This window comes from Nuphar pumila, chromosome 7 (genome assembly GCF_984573655.1).
Source record: "Nuphar pumila chromosome 7, dmNupPumi1.hap1.1, whole genome shotgun sequence".
Taxonomy (NCBI): domain Eukaryota; kingdom Viridiplantae; phylum Streptophyta; class Magnoliopsida; order Nymphaeales; family Nymphaeaceae; genus Nuphar; species Nuphar pumila.
The window spans coordinates 96,693,563-96,715,339 of NC_143255.1; the positions used below are offsets into that span (position 1 = coordinate 96,693,563).

Genomic DNA, 21,777 nt, shown 5'->3' on the forward strand with positions numbered 1-21,777 from the left:
CAGAAGACATAACTAATATAAAATCATAGATAATATTGCATGCATATCTTACAAGAATAATGCAAAATATTAAATACAAGAATTTGCCATAAGACTCATACTTTCATATTACATAAACAAAAACAAAATAACCAAGTTCATAAACAATTAAGTGTTAAATAATCAAGTTTTTTTTAATAAAATATCAATAATCATAATCATCTCCATCGGCAATATCTTCTTCTTCTCCTCTTCCTTCTTCGACATCCAAATCTTCTCAAAGATACGTGGGGTCTTCATCCATGTACGTCTTGTGCTTCTTCTATGTTAATCCACTGAATGCCCTATTCATTAAAAAAGTCTTTGCTTTTTCTTCAACCCATCCATCTAATTCATCAAAATGTTCCAAACTGATGGGATTGAATTGCTCTTTGTGCTTTCTTGATAATAAATTTTTGATTTGCCTGCAGGTCTCCCAATATCATACAATGCATTATCATAAGATTCAATTTTCTTATAAATTTGATCTTGAATGCTATAATTAGGGTTCAACCTTTCAATACAATCCAAAAGTCCCTTTTTGACTTCCCTATCCATTTTACACGTAGGATAGTATCTAAATGCATAATTTAAATAATATGTTACAACATGAAGAAGTTGATGAAGTTGCTCAATCTACCTATGATCAATGATGTTCTATATAAGGTATGTACAATTTTTTTTCTCATTTAAATTATTTTTAATGTCCTCTTTTACCTTATCCATGATCTTATAGAGATAACCCACAGTTGGTCTGTCTTCACTGCCAACCAATCGAAGTACCTTCACCAAAGATATAGTTATTCTCAACAACTTCAAGCATTCCACTCATAGGATGAAAATATATTTTTTATTGCAGCTCTATTCTTTACTAGACTTTGCACTGTCAAAAAATTTATAGTATCACTACGAATCAACTCACCACCACCAATGTATTTTCTCATTAGACTCAAAACCCGTGCATGATTGTAAATAAATTTAGTAATTTCTTGGAAGCATTCAACTGTCTGCTTTACTTCATCCATGTTGTCGATGTCCTCAAGCATGAGGTCTATGCAATGGGCAACACACGGGGTCCAAAAGAATGACATAATTTTTTTTGCCAATTCTTTACTCTACTGCTCTATAATTTTGTTGCATTATAAGTAATAAATTGCACAATATTTTGAGGTTCAACATCTTGTACAACCTGATAAAAAACTCTGAGCAATACATTTGCTGTCTTGGGCATTTTAGATAGATCAATTGACTTCAAAAGTATAGTTTCTTTGGGGCAATAAACTAAGAAATTTATCAAGGTCATTGACTTTCTGTTTGTTCACCCATCTGCCATGATGCTACACTCAATTTCTCTTCATGACTACCTTATCTCATCACAATATGCCTTCACTTCTTTCACATTATCATCTAAAACTTTTCTTCTCAAAGCATGATATGAATGCATTTTATATCCAAACTCGATACTAGATATGACATCTACCATGACTTCAAAATTAAAGGAATTTGTCGCATTGAAAAGAATGCAAACATCATAAAACTATCTCCCAACCATGACATCTGCCTGCTCGACTAAATGTTGAGGAGTCATAGCAATTCGAATGTCGGGTTGCGCCCCAGGGGCAGTCCTAGGAAGGAAAAAACTTCTACTTCCTCTCGAAGAACTCCTTCTTCTTCTTTTTATGTCTGTGACGACACTACTACTAGCACCAACCACACCTTTTTCTTTCTTCCTACTTCTTAACCTATGCTATGGGCTCTAGGATCAAAAGTAGGGAGCTCATATTCGTAATACACATCCTCCCAGTACTCCGCATACCCCATTTTTGCTTCATTCATCTCTCTTTTTTGTCTTTTCTCTCTCAGATCGTCAAGTAATTGCTAGCATTTCCATTTTATAACATCCGACAAATTTTTTGACGTGCATGCTTACACACTATGTTGTGACTAAATGATGCTTCAATCAAGAGATACCACCTGAAAAAGAATTTTGAAAATAGTTGCACTTGATTTTTAATTGGTTTTTACTGATTATTTGAGTGCCCCATTTCCATGTTAGATCTTTTGATGCCATTTGCCCCAAAAAAACTCAATAAGAAGCAAAGAATAGGGATTTTTTTACCTTAACCCACTTCCTTGAGTGAAAAAATGATGGAAATGCACTCTTACTTGAGAAAATTGCAGAAGCCCTCTCCCTTGCACACCGATCGACCCCCAAATCGATCTCACGACTCCTTAGGTGTGTGGGTTCCCTTCTAACAATCCTAGAGAAATGTATAAGTCGCCCCTCAAGAGGCCTTTAAAACCACTGTTACCGATATCATCGATAATTTGAAAATATCGCGATATTATCGGTTATTTCAAGGTAGCCAATAATATCGAGAATATATCGCGATATTTTCAAAATATCGCGATAATATGACTATTTTTTGAGATTTTTTTAAAACTTTTTGAGCCGATAAATTAAAACTCAAAACCCAAAACTTAAAAATCGAGTTTTAGGTCCTTTTTAAGTGCGCCAGACTTGTATCGTACTATATGCCCTCATATACGGGTACAATACACACTTGTATAGTGATATGAGTGTGTATCGTATCGCAAAACCCAAAAGTAACGATATGTATCGTACCCTATGTCACACAGACTCCTCTAACATGGCACCGCACCCGCGTTGCACCTGCACCCAGGGGGGTGCGACACTTGGACACAGCTTCCTTTATGTTAGGTGAAGTCAACCACACTGAGGTCCATTTTTATCCAAAAGTATATTCAATTAACCCTAATCAAGTCCATTTTTATCTATATTATATATATAAATACATAAATGCACACAAATACACATAGTATTAACTTAAAACTGTTAAAAATTATATATATATATATATATATATATATATATATATATATATATATATATATATATATATATATCCTTCCCGCAGCCCCGCACCCAAGCTTTTTTAAAGTGCCGCACCGCCGCATCCGCACCCGTACCCACCTGTGACATAGATTGTGAAATGAAATGGGTGATCTTCGAAACACGAGCTTATATTAACAAGGGCAAGTGTCAAGAATGACACTAAAGCATAACCCTTAAAAAGGGTATAACTGGAAACAAAATAAAAATAAAAATGTATTCTTTATTGATATGAAAAACCAATTGCTTAAGAAGCATTGGGGTTAAATACAAGAGGGGCTGCACCCCTTTATATACACAGCTGAAAGAGGACTCAATAGAGCTGTTGGGCACAGTCCAACAGCTCTATTGCTAGTCAAGTCTGGACAGGACTTGACTAGCAACAGTCATTCTAGTTCAAACTGAACTAGATGACATAAAGACAAAAAATAAAAATAAAGGAAAAAAATTACAGAAATGAAAAATGTATTTATATATATATATAATAATATAATATTATTATATATACATATATGTATAGTTTTACATTTTAACAGATTGTACCTTATCTTTCAATACCGTACCATACTTACAACACTGGGTTTAACAGTTAGTTTATTGTGAGTGTTTTCATGTTATCTAAATTCTAAACTTTTGATTCGTTGGAGTGCAGTCCATTAGTATTAAAATGTCATGATGTACTTTCTTGTAGCATCCCTAAGGTTGCAATTTCACCTTTACATAATGCACTTTTGTATGGTTTTTTTTTGTGGTTTCTTCAGTTTACTTAGCATTATTAACTTAATGTTCCAATTTCATCTAAGGATTGCTTTGTTGATGGGGTTGATCAAATCCCTATGTTATCTTTCTCTGTAGATGGGGTGGATCAAGTCGGCCTGATTTCACATGTAAAAGCACTGAAGGTTTGTTTGCTTTTTCTTTGAGATTTTCATGATTGTTAGCTTTGTTGATTGAGACATGGTCCCTATGATTAAACTGATTCTCTCTAGACACACTGTGTTGTCTACATTCAAATTTCACAATCTAAATCAACAAAGCAGGAATGACATCTTAAACCGGAAATTCTTGAACAACTTTCTAAGCCATTATGTTTGATCAATGATCAACAATAAATCTAAGTTGTACATAATTAATAACAAATTTTAAAATAACATGGGTGCTTCTATAAAGCCTCCATACTCATGTTGTACTGTGTTGATTCAGGTATTGGTACTGGTACTGGGTACACCACAAGTTGACCAGATCATAAAGTGTCCAATGTTAATTATTGTTGATTATTAAATTGTTACTTATATCTTTGACATGTTTTATATTTTTAGTTCACGATTAACAATATGTAATCCCACACATAGAACATCTTGTAAGGTATAGCATAATTGTGCAGTTTTGTATGTGTGCTTATAAATTAAAGTCATGCCATCTTTTGGGTATTCAAAAATTTATTTTGTTGACAATCTTGAAGGGAGCTTATCTTTTGATAGGTAGCAATCAGCTTGATAAAATCTTGTCTCATGAGGAATGCTAAATACATATTTGATTGAGAAGTAAAAGAGAAGCGGCCTGATTTTTTTCCTCAAGGAGCTTGTTAAACTGACCAGTAGAAATGTTATGTGTAGGACTGTAGGTTCATTTTCAACGACCCAGCATGCATTTTTGTGCAATGGGCTAGCATTTATTCTCAAAAAAGATATCAGAGGGAGCTTCTAATAATATGGCTGTGATCTGTCTTTTTTATTACTCTGTTTTAAATACGATGATTCCTTAATGAGTTAAATACTTTCTTTTGAATGGTTCTAGACATTTCCTGTTTTTTATCCTTGCTTCTCCTTTCACTTGTTGGCTTCATCTGAGACAGGGTATATAATTTCTAAGTTTGTCTGGCCAAGGATGTATGTTTGTGTATATGGTTTAATAAGACACAAGGATCTAAGCTTATAATATATTTTATTTAATTCTTTTTGCCCTAAAAAAGATAAATGCTATGTTTATTATTGAAACCTTATTCATTTCATTTTATTTTTAATTTATATTGCAGAAACAGAAGCATGGTTTGTTGACTCTTTGGAGGAATGGCGTAAAGCCAAAAATCTTAGTAATTTCATTTTACTGGGTCATTCCTTTGGAGGCTATATTGCAGCAAAATATGCTCTCAAGGTACTGCTCTGTTTAGCAACTTTGATACATAATCACCTTGAGATTGTTCAGATGTCAATTCAAGAACTAATTTATTCATCACTAATGCATCTTGCTTGCAGCATCCACAACATATCCAACACCTAATTTTGGTTGGTCCAGCTGGTTTTTCATCAGAGTCAGATCCTAAAGCTGAATGGATTGTAAAATTTAGGGCAACATGGAAAGGTGCTATCTTGAATCATTTATGGGAGTCTAACTTTACTCCTCAGAAATTTGTTAGGTAACTTTCTTCATCTATAGTGATAGTACCCTCCCAAGCAGGCTTACAATATCCACAGAGAAAATGCTTGAGCAAAGTCTTCTTCAGTTCTAAAAAACAATATCCGTTTTAATCGATTTAATGCCCTTTTTGTGATAAACCTGTGGTTGTAATTTGGCTTAGATGATGAGGTTATAAGTGTGGTTACATCATGAAAGCATTGACAAATTTTGCAAGACTAACTTTGAGAAATCCTACTATGAAATTTACCTTAGGGTTGTTTTTGCACCTTTAACAATATACCAGAGGTGAAGCCTTTCAAATATAAATAATGAATATGGTGACATGATAGTATTTTGAAGTTGAGTTGAAAATATAAAGAGTATGAAATTCATAAGGCAAATATAATATAGTCAACAATGTGTTGATGGACATTCAAAACTTAGTTCAACTAATGATATTCATACTCTAAATTTGTTTATCCTGCTCATGTTAATTCGAAAGGCATTACCATATTAACTTGTTAAAGAATATTCAAGTTAAAAAGCTTAGGCAATTTTAATAACTTGAATAGCATCATATGAAGTGGTGGGACTGGCAATGCATATCCATCGTGAGTGAAACTGTCTATCCAATTTTTATATTTCAGTTAGATAGGACTATATTTGACCACGATAGCTGGATCAATAGAGTTGCACTAATTTAAGGGGTGCAGGCTCAAATCTCATCTGGGGTTATCCCGTAAAAGTACGTTACAGTATGTAGATATTCCATGCAATGTTTCAACAATCTAATGCTTCAAGTCTAACGATGTAAACATTATCTTTATCAATAGAGAAAAAGCACTAAACAAAGCAAGGTGTGACCTTTTGAGAAGACATCTTTAAGAAAACAACAGTGCTTTTACAAAAGAAAAACATTCAGCGTTCTTGTATGGGGTACTTCTATGTCATCCTAAGCAGTGGTTCTATCTCACAATAAATTGTGATAATCACTTGTTAAACCATGAAGTTTGAACACAAAATTCAGAGGGGACTATTCTGTCCAGGGTGTACTTGAAGTTGAAAATTTTCCGCCTTCTTATTCTTGGGAAAAAAAGGTTAATTTCCATTAGAATGTGTTCTAATTGTCCTTTAATGGCCTGCCAGAAATGTTTTTTGTTTTCCTTAACCAATGCTTTTAGGTCTTATAAATCACAAGACTAGGTGAGCCATATATTCTTGTTACCTCGGGCTATGAGGATGTTATTTTTTTTTGCTTTTAATGGATCGTTAAGGCTTCATGATAGCAATAGCAAAATTGGATATGATTGATATCATAAGATTATTGTTTTTCTTCCCTGATTTTATGTGTCCTTTTCTTCTTTTTTCTTTCTTATTGTCATCTTTTGCTTCTCTCCCTTCTTGATACACTTAAATGATCACATATTCTTTTCTAGGCCTTTCAATATCTTAAAATTTCAAAAGAGTAATTTAGCTTTGATATCTTTTCTTCCAACATGAGTTTTAAACATGTCCCAGAAATCTAGAAGCAAGTTCTTTTGTAGCATCCTTGGACTATGATCCTGTTAATCTTTTCACAATCGAGATAATGTCTCTTTATCTTTCAAGATTTGTTGATTCATGAAGTTCTGATACCAATATAGGTATTAGAATAAAGGTATAGAGAGAGAGAGAGAGGAGATTCATTTAATGGTTTACACTGACACCATCATGCCTAAAGTATGATATATTCCTAATATCAACAATTTGATCTTAAACCAAGGACCAACCAGATCTCCAAGGCCATGAATGTGACCTACTACAGATTGTGTTATCACTTGTGAAGTTGACAAGTACACCACTCCACTTGAACATGGTTATGACAAGTACAGCACTCCAAAGGCATCCATACAAGAATTAACAACTCAAAAAGAAAAGTTGTGTACTTCAACTGTCTTTTGATTCTTGACCTAGGTTATTCAAACTAACAAATCATTCATTACTTTATTTGTGGAATTCGGGATTGATGTCTCAATGTACTATGAGGCCACATGCAATAGGGTGCCCATACATCTAAGGGAAACTATCTTAGCCATCAAGGAGAGAGTTGATATTCTTAGATATGGGAGACATCAATTGGTCACCTATTGCACAATCAATTAAGCAATACAAGAATATTGCATAATCTTATTCATCCAAATATGAAAACAATTTGCAAGTTCATAGAATTAGTAACAATTCATGACACATATTCCTAGTATGCTAATATGGAGGTAATATATTTTGGTTTGCAAACAAGAAGTGATATGTTGTGTCTACCACAACTGCCAAGTGTGAAAGATGACAGCATTGCTAATTGGATCTTAAACTGGTATACAGCTTCTAGATATAAACTAGCTTTTGAAGAAAGAACAGAGATCATCTACTGAATGATTTTGTTTAGGAAAAGGATGGAGAAGGATTGACTCACATCCTATGTCACACGGACACTCCATTTTGCCTTCTGTACCTGTGTTGACACCTGGACACCATTTTACCCTCCGAACATACAAGTTTGTATTCAATTTATAGTTATAATTTTATTTTCAGTATATAATGTATATTTTAGACATAACATATATATTTTGATTATATTCAGTTTTATTTTGAATTTATTTTGTATTTATGTGATATATATATATATATATATATATATATATATATATATATATATATATATATATATATATATATATATATATATATATATATAGCCGTGTCCCCATACCCACATTTTTTTGGAATTTCTGTGTTGTACCCTCTGTACCTGCACCGGTACCCAGGTGACATAGCTCACATCACATCCAATGTGAATATTAGACTATGGGTGCCCATACTAAGGACCAAAGTACTAAATTGATTGAAAATGTATGATGTTTCTGTAATGAAATGGTGGTCTTCAACAAATGCACAAATAACTCACAAACAAGTGTCTATTGGAGACACTACAAGCATGACCCTTGAAAGGGTATAAAGGGAAGAACACTTGAAAAATAAATAATACTTTATTCATGAACAAAATGCTTAAGAAGCATTGTAATTTACATTGAAGGGGTTCACCCCTATGTATACAAAACAATGGGAGAGAGAGGAGAGCTCATTTTGAGCTCTCCAAAAAGAGACGTTGGATTCCAACGTCTCTTAATATAGCTGTTGGACTACAGTCCAACAACATTTATTATTATAGCTGTTGGACTATAGTCCAACAACATTTATTATAGTTGTTGGACTACAGTCCAACAGCTACTTGCACAGTCAAGTTCCAACAGGAACTTGACTGGATCAAAATATCTAGTTTCTATTGAACTAGATGCTAAAAAAGAAAATAAAAAAATAGAAAAAGAAAATAATAAAAGAAAATATAATAATATTAAGTAATATATATATATATATATATTGCAGTTTACATTTTAACACTCCCCTTCAAACTTACGGTACAATGAGCGAAAGTTTGTCTAAGAGGAAGTGAAATCTGGGAGCAGCGAGAGGCTTGGTGAAGAAGTCTGCTAATTGATATTCTGATGTAACATATGGCAGATCAATGGTTCCATGTAAGTATTCCTCTATGACATAGTGACAGTCCATCTCAATGTGTTTAGTGCGCTCATGGAATGTCCGGTTGTTTGCAATGTAGATCGCACTTTTGTTGTCACAGCACATCTTTGAAGCTTGCGTTGCTTTAGCTCCCATATCTGTTAGCAATCGTCTGAGCCAAACAACCTCCATAGTGGTGGTTGCCATGGCTCTGTATTCAGCTTCGGTGGAGGAAAGAGAGACTTTCTGTTGCTTCTTACACCTCCACGAAATTAAGGTTTCACCTAGGAACACACAAAAACCAGTAGTTGAGTGTCTATTATTGGGATCACCTCCCCAGTCAGCATCAGTATATGCAATTAAATTTAATGAAGATGAAGCAGACAAGAAGAGTCCTCGTGAAAGAGAGGATTTTAAGTATCTAATAATACGCAAAATCGCTCCCATGTGCACGGAGGTGGGAGCATGCTGAAACTGACTGACTGTATGAACCGCATGAGTTATATCTGGCCTAGTAATGGAAAGATAAGAAAGAGCTCCAACAAGTTGTCTATAAGGAGTAGGATCATCAAGAAGTTCTCCATCATTAATTTTCATTTTAACATTGACAACTTCTGGAGTGTCTACTTTCTTATCATCTGTAATTCCAGACCTAGAAATGATATCAAGAGCAAATTTAGATTGAGATATCAAATACCCCCGAGGGGAATAAACAACTTCAATGCCTAAAAAATATCTTAATAAACCTAAGTCAGTCATTTCAAAGTGAGTTTTAAGAAGAGATTTGATATTTGCAACTCCCTGTTTGTCGCCTCCGGTGATGATCATATCGTCCACATAGAGAAGAAGAATAATGATGCCTGCATCAGATTTCTTAACAAACAAAGCAGTGTCAGTTAAACAAGGTTGAAAACCAATATCAAGCATAACATGACTAAATCGGTCATACCAGGCTTTTGGAGCCTGTTTAAGACCATAAAGAGTTTTTTCTAGACGAAGAGCTTTACCCTTAGGGATACTAATACCAGGTGGGGCTTCTATGGTATACTTCTTCAATGAGATTCCCATTCAGGAAAGCATTTTTGACATCTAATTGAAAGATAGGCCATGTTCTAATGGAGGCCAAGGCTATTAAAGTTCTAACAGTGGTCATACGGGCCACAGGAGCAAATGTTTCTTCATAATCGATGCCATACTCTTGGGCATATCCTTTTGCTACTAAACGGGCCTTATATCTTTCCAGGGTCCCATCACTTTTGGTTTTGACTTTGTATACCCACCTACAACCTATAGGTTTCTTACCCGGAGGAATATCTTGTATCGTCCAAGTATTGGCCTTTTCTAGTGCATCCAATTCTATTTTCATGGCTTCTATCCATTCTATATGATTTTTTGCTTGAGAATAGGATGATGGTTCAACATATGATTGTATTAATGTAATGGCGGCCCTATACGTGGGTGAAAAAGATTCATAAGACACAATTTTTTCTGGAGGTTTAGAGATTCTAGACGTTCTTCTAGGTGGGACTTCAGAGTATTTTTGTAATGCACATGGAAGATTTTGCTCTCTACGTCTTGAATATTGTAGACTAACATCCCTATGGATTTGCTCTTCATTATCATCATTTTCAACAACAATAGGACTTTGATCAATGTCAAGGTCACATCCAACATCACATTCATTGGATTTTGAAGTTGGATCAATTAAAAACGAGTATTCAGTGACATCCTTGGATTTTTCAAATTCAAAGAAGCTTTCTTTTTCCAAAAAAGATACATTTCTTGACACATATAATTTGTCATTTTGAAAATCGAAACACCTGTAGCCTTTTTGATTATCAGCATATCCTAAAAAGGCACATGGGATTGCACGAGGAGAGAGTTTATCATTTCTGTTGGTGAAAACAAAACATTTGCATCCAAAGACTCTTAATCTAGAATAATCTGGAGTTAAATTAACAAGCTTTTCTATTGGAGTTGTATTCTTAAATGAGGAAGATGGCATCCTATTAATGAGGTAGGTGGCAGTTAGGACCGCTTCAGCCCAAAAACTTTTTGGAACTTGATTTGCAATTAGCAATGTCCTAGTAGTTTCCATAATGTGCCGATGTTTGCGTTCGGCTAGGCCATTCTGTTGTGGAGTGTGTGGACATGATCTTTGATGTGTAATACCATGTAAATTGAGATAGTCTTTGAATTCGTTGGACATAAATTCTCCCCCTGAATCAGTGCGAAAAACAGAAATATCATTTTGAAACTTATTTTTAACCATTTTATGAAATATTTGGAAGTTAGCAAAAACATCAGATTTATGTTTAAGAAAATAAATCCAAGTATGTCTAGAAAAGTCATCAACAAAAATGACATAATATGTATAACCACCTTTGGAAATAACTGGTGCGGGGCCCCAAACATCCGAATGTATTAACTCAAGTGGTCGTGAGGAAACAAAAGTTCTACTAAGAAATGGTAACCTTTTCATTTTGCCAAGAATGCAGTCTTTACAAGAAAAATTTTCAGAATTACAAATTTTTTTCAAACTTGGAAAATATTGAATTTTAGACATATGAGGATGGCCAAGCCTTTTGTGCCATAATTCCAATTCTAATTTCTGAATATTATAACAAAATGCATTCTTGGGTAATTCCAAAAAGTCCATGTAATAAAGTCCTCTTTCTCTATGGCCTTCCCCAATCAGCTTCCCTGACTGGCGATCCTGTACCCAACAACCATGAGAAGAGAAGGAGATATTACATCCATAATCAGATATTTGCGAGACAGATAAGAGATTCAAATTAAGTTTAGGGATATATCTAACTTCTGGGATAAAAAATCTTTTGGATTTTTGAAGATTTTCAAAACATCCTATTCCTTTTACTTCGAGAGATGTGCCATCGGCTGTAAAAACCTTTGACACACTTGAGTCATTTTCAAGACATTCGGATAGACTATTAACATTTGGGGTCATATGAAAAGAAGCACCAGAATCTAAAAGCCAAGGAAAGTTACCTGGACCGGAGAAAGATACAACTGCCGCTCCAGTTGAGGCTTCGGTTGAGGAGGATACCCCTTTGAGAAGAGGTTGAAGGATTTCCATCAGTTGAGCCATAGACACAGGTGCATCTTGATCTTTTGACTCAGATTCAACAGATGCAACTCTTTTTTCTTCTCTTCTTTTTAACTTTGGACATTGAGGCCTATAGTGCCCCGGTTCATGACAATGATGACAAATAACTTTTCTTTTATCAAAGTCGCTGTTTTGCCTTCCAAAATGAGGCGGCTTGTAAGTACGAGTATGATTCCCCGGTCTAGATACAGCTAAAACGGAGTCATCATCAACTTTTGGAGTACTTTTTCTAAGTCTATTTTCCTCCATAGTGAGCTCTTCTATAGTATCAACAATAGAAGGAATTTTTCCACGATGTAAAAGGGCCGATTTGGTGGATTCAAACTCCGGCCTTAGACCATTCACAAATTGATAGAAATGTTCCATATCGAGTTGCTTTTGGCGAAGCTCGATGTCTTCGGCACAATGCCATTTGGGCTCAAGAAGAGCCAACTCTTCCCAAAGTTCGGACAACTCATTATAATATTCTCGAATAGTTTTATCTTTTTGAGTCATTGTCCGAACTTTATCTTGTAAATTGCATACATGTGCAATATCTTTAAGGGAATACATGTTTTGAGGTATTCCCAAGCCTTATCGGCATGCTCAAACTTAGCTAGACTAGAGCATTTTTTAATGTCTATGCTATTGATGAGCCATGACATAATTTTTGCATGCCCTATCCTCCATTCTTTCCATTTCTTTTCATAAGTGGCTAACGCCTTACTCTTCTCTTCTTCCGTTAGAGGAACCTCTTTATCACCCTCTTTTTTGGTAAGAGATAGTTTAGGTTCCAAATCGGAACCATCCACTATACCCCATAAACCTTTTCCCCAAATGTGGTGCTTCATAATCGAAGCCCACATTACATAGTTAGTATCATTTAGCTTCATAGGAATGATGGTGATCTTATCATTGTCATCCATCTTTTACAAGGGTAAGAGAGGAATAAATAGGAGAGAGAGAGAAAAATAAAAAGAAAAGAAAAAGAGTAGACAAAGGAATAAGAGAGGATACAAAACCAAATTTTTTTGTAGCACAAGTTCGCCTTTCTTCAAACAAATCTTCTTGAGCCAAGAACAAGGTGATGAAACACCTTTTGTAAATGTGGCACGGAAATCGAGGCGGAAGCACTTCAAGATCTAAGGATTTCGTAGCTCTGATACCTTGTAATGAAATGGTGGTCTTCAATAAATGCACAAATAACTCACAAACAAGTGTCTATTGGAGACACTACAAGCATGACCCTTGAAAGGGTATAAAGGGAAGAACACTTGAAAAATAAATAATACTTTATTCATGAACAAAATGCTTAAGAAGCATTGTAATTTACATTGAAGGGGTTCACCCCTATATATACAAAACAATGGGAGAGAGAGGAGAGCTCATTTTGAGCTCTCCAAAAAGAGACGTTGGATTCCAACGTCTCTTAATATAGCTGTTGGACTACAGTCCAACAACATTTATTATTATAGCTGTTGGACTATAGTCCAACAACATTTATTATAGTTGTTGGACTACAGTCCAACAGCTACTTGCACAGTCAAGTTCCAACAGGAACTTGACTGGATCAAAATATCTAGTTTCTATTGAACTAGATGCTAAAAAAGAAAATAAAAAAATAGAAAAAGAAAATAATAAAAGAAAATATAATAATATTAAATAATATATATATATATATATATATATATATATTGCAGTTTACATTTTAACAGTTTCCCCACTCCTAGCCTGTGGATTTGTGTGTGTGTGTGTAATTCCTATCTCAGTGACAAATGGTTGGGATTTACTTGATGTTTTTCTTTTATGTTCTTGTTGTTTGCACTAGATGTATTTATTACGACATCTTCTCTTGTGCAGAGTCTTGGGTCCTTGGGGTCCATACCTTGTTCGCAAGTATACAGTTGCAAGATTTGGCATGTACTCCACTGGTGATGTCTTGAATGAAGAGGAATCTAGATTGCTTACAGGTACCGTTCTCTTTAGTTCATAGTCTCACCAGGCAGCATGCTTATATATAGATTAATATTTCAAATTACATGGCAGATTATTCTTTCCATACGCTTGTTGCAAAGGCTAGTGGAGAATTGTGCCTTAAGCATATATTTGCCTTTGGAGCGTTTACTCGGGATCCCCTGTTACAATGGTAACAATGTATTTTAGTTATTCATTAGATATTGAGTGATTTATCTAGTTTTACTCTGCTTTTGCCTGTGCTACATGTTTAATAGTCTCAAAGCATTCCTGCTGACAAAAACATGTAATTTAACACATTATTGAGTCCATCCCAGTTGATTTTTAACCAAGATTCAAGGTCGCAAGCCGAATGGTTTTCATAATGGGATTGGATAAATTATAAGGTTGTTAGGATTATCCTCACAAGTAATTTTTTATTACTTGTTAACATGGGTCATTATCATTGGATGCAATTTTGTTTAGTTCAAGTTGAAGAAGCAACTGAAGCCAATTATTACACTGTTAGCAGAATTATAAATATTGGACTGTCTTTTCGCTTGTGTTATTGCATTTTTGGCCTTTTGACCATTTATCTTCTTGCCCATATCTCAGGAATAATTCCCTATTATAACCTGTTCAAAAATTATGGTCAGAGGGGACTGTGAACGTTCCATGTACTGGCACATCAATACCCACGGGTATAGTTGTATAACTGGTAGTGGTCTGCCTAACCCCTGCATGCCTATCCAAAAAAATAAGTAAATAGAAAAGGCTTTAGGGCCTCAAGAACGAGGCCCTCCACATGGTTGCATGACCAGGAGCACAGAAGTGTGGATCCTGTAAAACACGGTGAGATTGTTTACAACCACAAAATCCACCCCACTGTACTGTAGCTCAGTACAAGTGGGACCCACAGAGGGTTGGGTTTTGCTGTTGTAAACGCTGGGTGAGATTGCTAATCTCACCCAGCGTTTATCAGGATCCAATTTTGGAGTGCAGGCATAAATTGGAGATGTCTACTTTGTGTGAGGAGAAAGCAATACTCTAGGTTCCATAGGGTCACTAGAATATGAGAACAAGTGCGAACTAGGCATTTCCAATTCTTTTTTTCTTGCAAATACGGCCTTGCAGTTGCATTCAGCATGGTCCATTTGCTAGGAATCAACTGTAGATCATGTTTTTTTGACAAGAAATATGATTTTGAATATTTGAATATTTACAAAAATTTTGAGCCATCAATTGTCAATCCTTAAAAATTCCTACTTATGCATTGCAATCGGATGATTCAAGAGCTGATCCCTTTACAACCAAGTATGTATAGCACATCGGTGCAGTCAGATTTAAGGGAAAAAAACCCATGAAAATCTCAGTTCACACTCTAGTTTTCATATCTCCAGTTCTCATATTCTAGTAGCCCTTGTTCCGTATACATGCAAAAAAGACCTCATGTGACTTATATTGCTTGTAGTAAAGCATAACCTGAGTATTGAAGAAATACATGTACCTATTGCTTCCCAAACAGGGCATCAGAATGGAAGGTCCCTACCACCTTCATCTATGGTTACCAGGACTGGATGAACTACACAGGCGCTCAGGAAGCTCGCAAGCATATGAATGTGCCATGCGAAATCATAAGAGTCCCTCAGGTGCGTATGCATGACTTTTATACAAGCTTGTGTGTGTGTGTGGGTGCGCACTTTTGCTATTGTGTGACATTTTTTGATTTGAATGGTGATAGGCTGGCCATTTTGTATTCATGGACAACCCTTCTGGATTCCACTCGGCCGTGCTATATGCTTGCAGGAGATTCCTCTTGCGGAGCCAATCAGTTAATGAAGCCCTCCCTGATGCTTTCACCCTTGTTTAACGGAAACGGCCTTGAGCCTTCTATTGGTTCATTCATCCATTCAATGCACCACCCATATTCCGTTGCACACCTAACAGCTACCCCTTTTGTTTGTATATGTTGTATCACCTCAGCAAAACTTGCTGCCCACAGCATTGATGTCATCGGTATTTAGCTTGATCAATAATCAACACCCCTTAAATGTGCATGATATGTATGTGCATAGTACATTGTAATAACAACCGCATTCATGTATACGAACCCCCCCCCCCCCCCCCATATCACGTTTGTAATAACACGAGCAGTCATGCATACTAACATTATAGCTATATATATGTATATATATATATATATAATCACGTCTCATGCAAAGAAAAATGGTGAAATATAAACATGAAAAGTGAAAGTGACCATATGACAAAAAGAGGTGTAAAACAAGCAAATGACATGAATAGAAATAATTGGATTTAATCAGGAATGGTTTGTCATGTCAAATCTCTGAGTGGATCATCCTCAGAACACGACTCTCTCTCTCTCTAAAGCTAGAGATGACCCACCAAACTGGTGACCCTACCTGTTTTTAAGACGTTTACCTGACAAACTCTCGGATCCTCTGGCCGCCCTGCCCCCGGAAACACGCCCGGGTCCCGAATACGTTGTTCCCTCGTTTCCCCTAATGCGCTCTCACCACTACCCCACTCTCTCCTGTCTCAAGGCTTCAAAGGACGGTTTTAACGGCTAGTTTCCCACTTCCCAGACCCCATTACTCGCCACGAGGCACGTCACCCTCTCCCGGGCCCACCTCATCCCTTTGACCTGTCGATTCCGCGGGCTGGATTCGTCTGCTTCTGTTTGACCGAATGAAGATCGGATACCCCATCATCAGGAAACCGAAAGGAAAACAGCCTCCACGAGGAATTTCTGATGTAACTTCTTTCAAAAAAACTAGGAAAAAAAAAAAAGAGGTTTCCGAAGTTGGGTTTCGGGTTCAGGCGGGAGAGGGTTGGGAGGTGGGGTCAGCGGAGGAGGGAACTTCGGGTCCGATCCGGCAACCCTCGAGCATGAAGACGACGTCCGCCATAGACGGACGGTCGGGCGGGTCGGGTGCGGTGCAGAGCAGGCCCACCTTGAGGCCGAGGAGCACCTCCTCCCACTCGGACGATTCCGGGTCCAGCTCCAGCAGGCCCGGCTCCAGCAACTCCGAGACCTGGCCCCTCTGCAGCTGCCGCTTCACCCACTTGACGATGTCCTCGTCCTCCTGGGTGAACGTGGCCGGCCTCCTCCCTGTCAGCAGCTCCAGCAGCACGATCCCGAAGCTGTACACGTCGGCCTCCTTAGTCGCTGGACCCGTCAGGGCGGCCTCCGGCGAGACGTACCCGAGCGAGCCCACCGGCGTCGACGATGACGTCGACGCCTCGGCGGCTGGGGCCGGAGCCGGCACCGCGAGCTTCTCGAGCCCGAAATCGGAGAGGTGGGCCTCGAAGTCGGCGTCGAAGAGGACGTTCAGCGGCTTGACGTCGCCGTGGGCTATGGAGGCAGCGTGGAGAAAGGCGAGGCCCCGGGCGACGCCGAGGGCGATCAGGTGGCGCATCGGCCAGTTGAGGATGTGACCGTCCTGGTGCGACGCCTCCTGAAGGAGGGTGGCGAGGTTGCCGTTGGGCATGTAGTCGTAGATCAGCAGGCGGACGCCCGGGCCGACGTAGTAGCCGCGGAGGACCGTCAGGTTCCGGTGCTTCAACCTGCTCAGCGACTCCGCCTCCTTCCGGAACGCGCCCTCCTCGACCGAGCTGTCGGAGAGACGCCGGACGGAGAGCACCGTGCCGTCCTGGAAGCACGCCTTGAACACCACCCCGTGCCGGCACCGTCTCAGCACGTGCTCCTCGTCGAACTGCCTCGTCGCTTCCAGCGTCTCTGCGTACGTGATCCGGTTGTTGAACATAACCAGCTTCCCGCTGCCGTTTTCCTCCGCCACTCCAGCCTCGGCCGAGCTCCGTCGCGGGCTCCGCTTCTTCCCTCCGTTCATGACGGAGCGACGCCTCAGCCATGCAATTGTGGCCAGGCAGCAGAAAGCGATGGCTGAGCCAATGGCGATGGTTATCATTACCAGAAGCCTCGTTTTCTTTCTCTTCTTCTTCCTGCATTTTCTTGTCAATGGCTCGCCACAGAGACCGGCATTGCCGGCGAAAGACGAAGAAGGAAAACGTGAACCGATCAGCCCTGGAACCTCTCCATTTAGTTCGTTATCAGAGACGTTAAAGCTTCGTAAACCGGAAATTTGGATGAGATTGGCGGGGATCTCGCCCGTTAAGTTATTGACAGAAAGATCCAGGATCTTCAAGTTTGCTAAGCCGCCCAATGAATCCGGTATATTGCCGTTGAGGTGGTTATGATCGAGGCGGAGCGAATAGAGCGATGACCAGTTTGAGATTTCCGGTGGGATATCGCCAGACAAGCTGTTCTGGCCAAGGTCCAGCTCTGTTAGGCGGGAGAGTCGTGAAAGGCCAGGTGGAATTTGGCCGGAGAGGTGGTTGGACCTCAGTTGCAGCACTGCCAAATCGGAGCAGTTGCCCAATTCCGCTGGAATTGGACCAGAAATGTTGTTGAAGGAGAAGGAAAGAATGGCCAGCGATTGCAGGAAGCCGAAAACTGCTGGAATGTTGCCGGAGATCCGATTGGAGGATAGATTCAAGTAGCGCAGAGTCAATAAGCTGCTGAAACCAACCGGAACTTTGCCATAGAATGAATTCTCCGATAGAGATAAGAACTGCAGGTTCGGCAAACCCGAGAGTTCCATTGGTAGCTCACCAGAGAGATTTTGCCGGCTGAAATCGAGAGTTCGCAAATTCAGTAGATTCCCAATGCTCGCCGGAATTCCCCCGGAGAATCCATTCCAGCTCAGATTCAGAGTCCATAATCCGTGCAAGTTCCCAATATCGTCCGGAACGCTGCCGGTGAACGCATTGTCGCTGAGGTCCAGAACGCTAACATTCTGGAGCCGCATCAAATCTTCGGTTATGCCCCCGGTGAGATTGTTGGACCTCAACGACAGCGTTTCGAGAGCCGAAAGATTGCCTAAGCTTGCTGGAATCTCTCCAGAGAGCGAGTTCCCGCCAAAAGCCAACGTCTTTAAGCTTGTGAGCGATCCCAAACCTGCCGGAATATCGCCGGAAAGCCTATTGTCCTCGAGATCAAGGATCTGCAATAGGATACAATTCATGATCCATGGAGGAACGCCTCCGGTGAAACTGTTTCCGGCGAGCCTCAGTTCCTGCAATGACCTCAATCCTCCGATGGGTTCCGGCAGATGTCCGGAAAACGAGTTGCGGGAGAGGTATAGGTCGGTGAGGGACGTCAGATTCATCAGCCAGGAAGGAACCTCGCTAACGATGCTGTTGCTCTGGAGGTCGAGAACTTGCAGCGAACTCGCGATGCTTCTGGCGGCATTGCTCACCGGTTGGGCTATGCCAGAGAGCTTGTTGAACCCGAGCTCCAGTACCCTGAGCGGTGGCGGAGATGAGCCGGAGGTGTTGAAGAAGAGCGAGGACGGGAGCACGCCGGAGAGGTTGTTGTACGAGAGGGAGAGCACCTGAAGGCTTGGAAGCCGTCCGATCCCAGCCGGAATCTCTCCGCCGATGCCGTTGTCTTGCATGCTTAGTTGACGGAATAGGGAGCAGTTGGCAAGAGCCGCCGGGATGCTCCCCTGGAGGAGGTTCCCGTCGAGCCAGAGGTACTCCAGTGACGCGCTCTCCCCCAGACTCGCCGGAACCTCCCCGGCCAGCCTGTTGAACGAGAGGTTGAGCAGCTGGAGGCCGGACGCAGACACATTGTCCGGAATCTCACCGGACAGAGCGTTATTCGAGAGATCGAGGTACCGGAGGCTCGCCTGAAGGCCGCCGGAGGGGAGGCTCCCGGTCAACAGGTTCTGGGCGACGTTGAGGACCTGTAGGTTGGTGAGGTTGAAGACCGTCGGGGGGAGTTTCCCGGCGAGGGCGTTGTCTTGAAGATAGAGGGCGCGGAGGAGGGAGCACTGAGCAAGGGTGGGGGGGATGGTGCCGTTGAGGCGGTTGGATCGGAGGTTGAGCTTCCGCAGACTGGTGAGGAGGCGGAGCTGAGGGGAGAGGGGGCCCTGGAGACGGAGGCGAGGGAGGCGGAGCTCCCGGACGCGGCCGGAGAAGCAGACGACGCCTCGCCAGTCGCAGGGCGCCAATGGGGAAGAGGCGTTCCAGTTGCTGAGCGCATCGAGGGGGTCGACGAGGCCGAGTCGGAAAGAGGTGAGGGCCTCGATCTCCAACGCCGTCCCGTTCTGGCTTTGCTGAGAGTTGCAGGGACGAGAGAAAAGAAAGAAGAAGAAGAAGAAAGAGAAGAAGAGAAGAGAGCGGAGTTCTGCGTCCTCCATTGTTTCTGCGCTAGGGTTCCTCGGTCATCGTCTTCGTTCGCTTTCTTCTTCTTCGCTTGGGAGGGTTTCTCTAGGGTTTTTGCTTCGGTTAGCAGAGAGGAGGAAAAAATGGCCTGAAGAGCGCCATCTCCCCTTGGTTAAAATACTTCGCCTCATTTTGAACTTGGCAATTATCGCACTTACTCTTCAGACATAGATTGTGTGTAAATTACGGTTGTACCACTATCATCTGGAACCTGACAACACACCCTCCGAAAGCGCGAACATGCATCATCACCGTCCATTCTTGTGATCAACGGTTAGCCATGTCAGTCGCTGCTGATGATTGTGATGAACAGCTTTATCGTGGACACGACACGATGGAAGGCTAAGAAAGCATGGATGGTCAGGATGATGCCAAATCACCCATGACCGCTGATTTGGCGGATCTCCTCCTCAGTTCGCAGGCTTTTACCGAACATGAAAAACGGCCACTAGTACCATAGCTTGACCTTAGAGTGAACTTAAAAAATAAGCCTTTGCAAAAACTGTTGATGCTAACTTTGAGCCCCTGTTTTTCTTTTTCCTGGATAATCCAGGATAACAACCTCATCCACTTGTAACTCACGAGCTCCCTGTTTTTCTTTTTCCCAATCATGAGTCGCTAGGGATGCAAACGGTTCGGGACTTCAGATCCCAAAATACTTTGGGAAGTTGGTTCAGTTCTAATCCGGGACATCCAAATTTTGCAAAATCTCAATCAGACCCATTTGCAACCCTACGCGTGGTGGCGCCTACTAGATGAACAAAGTCTTCATGGACTGGGACTCCTATTGTTCTAAACATGAGAACTTTTTACATGATTTGATTTTTTATGTGATAACTAACTTTTAGTTTTTGGATATTTGTTGCATGTTATGTGAGAAAACGGTCACATAAGTGGGTTCCAACCATTTGGCATTTGTGTTGGGACCCGCAGTGAGAAAGAGACGTGAAACCACAAATTTTTTAAAAGGCAAGCTGGGGTTAAGGCAGACCCCTACCCTATCAGTTAAACAACTACACCATTGGGTTTTGAACCTGCAACGTTCCAACACAAGGTGACGTACATTAGCTGCTCTTAGTTGGTGTGAAACCACATTCTTAGGGAGAAGTAGCGTTTGATAATTGGAGAGATTAATTTCCATACCATATTTTTCTAAAGTTTGGTGTCACAAGTCACGTTAAAGTTGCCCCAAAGGGGTTTGGCACAGTGGAATGAGTCTCATTCTGCTAGGTGGGCGGTGTAGGTTCAAATCACATGAGCGTCACCCCCTGTGGTGACTCTTTGGGGGCAAGGGGTAAGCCTACAGAGTTTTACGCTGCCAGAACAGCGACGTGAATATAGCAGGCAGAACCAACAAGGCTAGGTCTCGGATCCTAAGGGCAGTTTCTCTGTGTAAATATCGAAAAAAAAAAAAGTCATCAGGTTTTGAAGAGTGTATCGCCCAGTGGTTAAGACAGCGGATCAATTCCTGGTGGAATCATACTGGCAGATCGTTTGGTGCGTGTTCTTTCCATGCTAGGGCGCTCACCCAGGGTTTACAAGAAGAGTGAAAGATTGTTGGCCCCAA

The 21,777-nt window shown here is 40.1% G+C and overlaps 2 protein-coding genes across 6 annotated transcripts in view; one reads left to right on the forward strand and one right to left on the reverse strand.

Moving 5' to 3' along the window:
- Positions 1 to 21,777, forward strand: part of LOC149832555 (putative 1-acylglycerol-3-phosphate O-acyltransferase) — a 130,290-nt gene that overhangs the window by 18,167 nt on the left and 90,346 nt on the right. For 3 of the 5 annotated variants that reach the window (XR_016433352.1, XM_090014573.1, XM_090014572.1), the window contains exons 3-8: positions 3,788 to 3,834; positions 4,968 to 5,086; positions 5,188 to 5,348; positions 13,848 to 13,957; positions 14,034 to 14,133; positions 15,466 to 15,589. Coding sequence is in view for 4 of the 5 variants with exons in the window: in XM_090014573.1 (XP_089870699.1) it covers positions 3,788 to 3,834; positions 4,968 to 5,086; positions 5,188 to 5,348; positions 13,848 to 13,957; positions 14,034 to 14,133; positions 15,466 to 15,589 (661 nt within the window). In the remaining variant the exon portion in view is untranslated. Of the gene's footprint in view, positions 1 to 3,787; positions 3,835 to 4,967; positions 5,087 to 5,187; positions 5,349 to 13,847; positions 13,958 to 14,033; positions 14,134 to 15,465; positions 15,590 to 15,681; positions 16,108 to 21,777 lie in introns of those variants that run through there. The other 2 variants (XM_090014570.1, XM_090014571.1) reach the window with 2 other exon arrangements.
- On the reverse strand, positions 16,778 to 20,232 carry LOC149832556 (uncharacterized). The gene has a single exon (XM_090012503.1). The coding sequence runs from the start codon at positions 20,183 to 20,185 to the stop codon at positions 16,778 to 16,780; it is 3,408 nt and encodes a 1,135-aa protein (XP_089868629.1). The 5' UTR covers positions 20,186 to 20,232.

Bases quoted from the DNA above. Each gene is read 5' to 3' on its own strand.
- LOC149832556 (XM_090012503.1), bottom strand. From the start codon at position 20,185: ATGGAGGACGCAGAACTCCGCTCTCTTCTCTTCTTCTCTTTCTTCTTC.